The following is a 5220-nucleotide window of genomic DNA, read 5'->3' as shown; positions in this document are numbered from 1 at the left end:
AACAGTACTGTATTTATTAAATATTATTTTTAGGTATATATTTTTTTTTATTAGGTATTATTTTCAGGTATGGTACTGTATGTTCATCAGTCTACACTGTAGTGACACTTGCAAGCTCGCGCCATGCTGCAAATCGATCTGTTTTGTTGAGAGACAAGCAGATGTATGTGTTTGAGAAAATATTATAAAAAATAAATGACACAGTGGATGAGAACAGTTCCTGTTCTGTTATTGGAGCTCCATAAAATGATTATCTTCCCATTTACTGTCACTGTCAGTAGCATTTCAGTTGAAGGATAGAATTTAATCAATTTACTTCAAAAAGTAACATCGATAAAATTTTTGGTCTGTATTGTTTGATAACCACTTTATAAAACCAGTAAGGTACAAGCAGTTGCGCTGTATTGTGAATAAATCACAGCTGAAACGTATACAAAACCACAGCATGGCTTCTTGTACCTTAATTCTTATTGTAATGTAAGGGATGTAAATTTTCAATAATTTCCATAATCGATCATTGTTTAAATGAACTATTAATTAATCGATGAATCGTGGACTTGAATTAAGAATTTGTGACTATAACTTCAATTTTACTATTTTTAAATAATGGGTTTTCTAGGGAAAATTGAATGAAACATGGAAAAGAGCCACAGATTAATATGTGTTNNNNCAATAATTATCTAGTGAAATGATAACAAAACGCGACTTATGTACTTTGTATTGTATCTGTTTTAATGTAGGTTTAAAGTTTGGATCACATTAGTAGTAGTAAATGACTTTCGTGAAAGATCCAGCCCCTTCACCGTCACCCACAGCCGCTTGCGTGTGTTTCGCACGTGTTTCGCACAAAACGAAACTGCCTAATCGACCATCGCTAGCTTTAAATGATCGCATCTCTTATCGACAATTAATCGTCGATTAATCACTAACATCCCTACTTCTTATATTATAAATAGATAACAAATACCTGCTGTCTGCGAGCAGCAACATAGTTGAGTTTGACCATCTCTTTCCCGAACTCCTTGAAGCGATTGGCCAAGTCCTGCTCATTGGTGGCATTCTTCACAGCTTCTAGAGCTTCTTCCACCTGTAAATCAACGCACGCACATAAAAAAAACATCCAACTGTTTAAACAACATCCATAAAATAAAAGGTAGTGGAAAAGTTCCATAAAGCACTTTAACCGATGTGGTTGAGTGACATTTAACTTTTGTAGTGTTTATTATTGGTTCTCCCGGGGCACGTCTAATTCTGACAGTTTTCACTCCCCGTAATGAGACTAGCAAAAGAACAAAAAGATGCTTCGTCCCTTGTGACATCTAAAAGTTTCTCAGCCTCATCCTACACTCTAAAAGCTCTCCTTTCGCAATCATTAAGTTTCACAGATCTTACTTCTCAAATTTGGTTAGTGATTATATAACAGAGANTTAAAAAAAAAAAAAAAAAAGAAAGAAGAAGAAGAATGGTGTTTGTTGCCTTAGCGCCGGCGGGGAACAAAAATGGAAAGAAAACAGAATAGTGCAACTTAAAGCAAAGGATTATGGGTGTGAAAATTAAGGTACAAGAGCAAAAAGCCTACATTCTGCCACTCTGAAAACAGTCTTATCTACACAATAAATATAAATGCAAAATATGGAGCCTAATTGATGACCAGAAGCAAGTGAATCAAGTGAACATTTGAGAATGTTATTTTTGCATTTTAATAGTCTGTTGCGAAGTTATGCCAGGAGGTTGTTGCTTCAGCAATACGCGCTACGCAAATACACAGCAGGAATCCAGATGAAGACAGTTTCTTTGTACTACAAAAAATATAACTTCCTGTGCCCTTGAAATGGGTCTCTTTGGATATCAGCACAAGAGGCTGGACTGGCTTGTTCTGACCCGGTGGACAGTGAAGACCAGAAGCAAACGTGAAGCTTTGAGCACTCAATCAAAACGATGAATTTTCAATGAATTTAAACACTAGGGTGACGTGACTATGTTTGAGGTGGCTAATTGAGAGTAAGGAGGTTTTATGAGACAGTAAACAAATAAAATAAAATAAAAATTATTATTGTTAATTGTAAAATCAAAAATGAGAATAAGAGAAATGAAGAACAAGAAGCGAGCATACGATCTTGAGGTGAGCCAGGAGCCTCATGACATCGGCCATGTCAGCCAGGATGAGGAGGCGAGTGACGGCAGAGAGGAGGGCACGGGCGGCTCGGACCATGGTGCCACGTTTCACAGAGGAGCAGGGGTCATCTGCAAACTCTGAGGAGGCCACGCGCATCGTCTCACCTGCGCAGAGTCACAAAACAAGCAAGAGAAAAGCAAACAACATATGTTTAGAGTTCCACCACACAGCAAATCCCTTGTGCATGTCTAGCATTTTTAATTCGGAACTCACTAAAGCTGCATGGACATGTCAATAGTTTATTAATAGCTGTGCATCTGTTTACCAGTGAAATAAACCGCGAGTACAGGCAAGTTTGCCAAGATCGTTCATTAGTGAAACAGCACACTTCAAAAAAACAGTGTACAGGGGGTTGCTGGTGTCTGGAAACAAAGTCCATTTTTTTTAACCAACTTTTTTAGAACTTTAACCACAAAAGTAGAAATAAATATGCATAATATAAAGTCTAGAGTAAAAAAAAAAGCTGTTTGTAAATTACAGCACGGGAGCTTCTTACTACCCTTTCGTATTTCAAAAGTAGCACTTTTTATGTATTTATGTGTTATACTTAAGAGAGAAAAGCTTGATTCAGACTGTCAGAAAGTCACCGTGGCATGCTTGCTGAAGAAAAAATGAGCAATTTGTCTCAAGGTTCATTGACAGAATCTATTAATGACCCTACAGTAAGTGGACTCCCACCTTCCATCTGAACGGGAGCCGCAGGCAGGACCGAGTTGATTAATGAAAGCTTACAAAAAGCCAGGCTGAGACATTAGCAAATGTCATTGAATCTGAGAATGATATAAAGAGAAGAAAGATTGTGGCGAACTGATTTCACAGAGGGAAAGAGAGAATATTTGTTTTTAAGCCTGTGCCGGCTGTGTGTGTGGGTGAACACTTGCGTGCGCGCAATAAATATGGCTGTACTTTAGTGTATGTGCGTGTTCTGCTGTTTCTCTCACACGGTGAACTGAAACGACAGAATGCCAGCTATTCTTAACAGAGCCTCGCTGCTGCCCCTCCACTTCCAGGGGAAATGTCAGCACTGTCCTCTGGCTCTGCTCATTGTTGTGGCAGCTCTACCTTCACAGATTACCACAGAAGGTTATAATCTTATTTCCATCCTATCTCTTTTTTTGTCCCCAATATAATTTAGCCAAGTCAAAATAACAGACACATTCGGAAACATTCTCATCCAAGCTATGCGAAACAATCCCAATTTTTGCAATGATGTTCGGTCACGCTAATGGCATAGAAATCAAAAGCTAAACTCTGTTTTAAAAAGCACCAGACGGAAATATCAAATCCAGTGACCTAGAATAAATGAAAGTGAGTGTTAGAGAAAACCAAGTCAATATTTAATGAGTACAATGCTTATTTCTCAGGAGAAACTAATTCATAAGTTTAAAAAAGCATTTATACATTGAACTAAATTCCTTCACCTCACTCTCAGAAAACATTTCTACCAACTACTGAGCAGATAGGACTGTGTGGTATCAAGGGCAGAGAATTCATCTATGCTGACTTAAATAAACCAGATGGAGTAGACATCATCTTTGTAGACACAATGTTGACAGCCTGCCTACTTCCAGATGCTGCCTGATAAGAGAGAATTTGAAGGTTTTAGAGACACACACACACACACACACACACACACACACACACACACACACCTGTACTCTGTAAAGAGAAGTACTGCAGGTAGAAAAAAGTTCTCTTTTGATGAGAGAGAATGTGAAAGAGGTTAATGTTTTCCTATTATTTATATGAACAATAATTACTTTATTCAAATTTATTCATTTATTAAATGAAGAGAAACCACAATTTTTTACTCTGCAGTGTATCGTTTAGATTATCGTTCACTTGACCTTCTGAAACGCTAAGATGAATATAGTAAATTATATTATTCAATCATGTGGACAGGACAAAAATGCACTTACATTTCTCTTAAAAGTCTTAATATGCAATTTTAAGGAGGGTGATGAGCAGCTAACAAAATTCAAAAACCACGATTTCATAGATCTGTTGTGCCTGCTTGTTTAGTCTTACAGTTACTAACAGTAGCTTTAGAAGTAAAAGGATCCTGACAATTTAATCACCCTGGTGTCATCCAAGATGTTTGTGTGTTTATTTCTTTAGTTAAAAAGAAATTTTTGGTTTTAAGGTTTTTGAAGGAAACATTTCAGGATTTTTCTCTATATAGCGGACTTTAACAGGGAACAGTAAGTTAAAGATCCAAAATGCAGGTTCAATGCAGTTTCAAAGGGCTGTAAAAGTCAAGCACAGTTAGTTCTTGGTCTGTGCGCTTTGATTTAAACAGGTAAGATAGGAGAGAAAAAACAACAAGACGAGGTTAAAAAGATTTGAGGTTAAAAAGTATACACTTTTTTATAAAATGTGATTTTTTTTTGCTAGATAAGGGCCTAATTTCGTTGGTGAGATCGTGTAGAGCTCTTCGAAGCTGCACTGAAACCAGAATTTGGACCTTCATCCCACCGACCAGAAAGCCAAGTCTACTATATGGAGAAAAATCCAGGAATGTTTTTGACGGAAGTAAGAAAGGCGTGAATATACTGGATGACATAAGGATGAGTAAATTATCACCAAATTCATTTCTATTCTGAAAGTGAACTAATCTTTTAGTCATCTTTTGTTTAAAAGTTTTACTAAGTCATTTTTCATTGTCATTAAATGAATCGATCAATAACTGTGGGACACAAATGACAATTACATCAAAAAGGTTATCTTCTACTTTGTATTTTCTTTGTCCTTTAACCCTTGTTTCAAAGTGAGTAACAGACGGTCAGCCTTGGGAGGGGTAAGTCATTCGGACCATTATGTCCAACCTGTGTTCATTAACCTCATCCCAGTTAAAGGTCAGCTTGCTAATGGTCCGCACAGAGTATTTTAACACACTTCATTCAGCCCCTGCAGCTGGGGCTTGGCTCAGTCTCCATCTGTCAGTGCTGCAGTCCCTTTCCTGCAGTACCTGAGAATACTTGTGTATTTTCACCAAGAATTGCTCTAAAAACTCAGTGAACAGAGATATCGCACTGCAGACCTGG

At 37.4% G+C, this 5220-nt stretch overlaps 1 protein-coding gene across 1 annotated transcript in view; it reads right to left on the bottom strand.

Moving 5' to 3' along the window:
- LOC122348864 (catenin alpha-2-like) overlaps window positions 1-5220 on the bottom strand; it is a 39979-nt gene that overhangs the window by 17889 nt on the left and 16870 nt on the right. The window contains exons 3-4 of the mRNA XM_043244757.1: window positions 2114-2280; window positions 968-1087 (exon numbers count right to left, since the gene is read on the bottom strand). Of these exons, the coding sequence (XP_043100692.1) occupies window positions 968-1087; window positions 2114-2280 (287 nt within the window). The remainder of the gene's footprint in view (window positions 1-967; window positions 1088-2113; window positions 2281-5220) is intronic.

The sequence above is a fragment of the Puntigrus tetrazona genome, chromosome 1 (genome assembly GCF_018831695.1).
Source record: "Puntigrus tetrazona isolate hp1 chromosome 1, ASM1883169v1, whole genome shotgun sequence".
Lineage (NCBI taxonomy): Eukaryota > Metazoa > Chordata > Actinopteri > Cypriniformes > Cyprinidae > Puntigrus > Puntigrus tetrazona.
The sequence above is the reverse complement of the archived record's forward strand: the minus strand, read 5'-3'. Positions and strand labels throughout refer to the sequence as shown.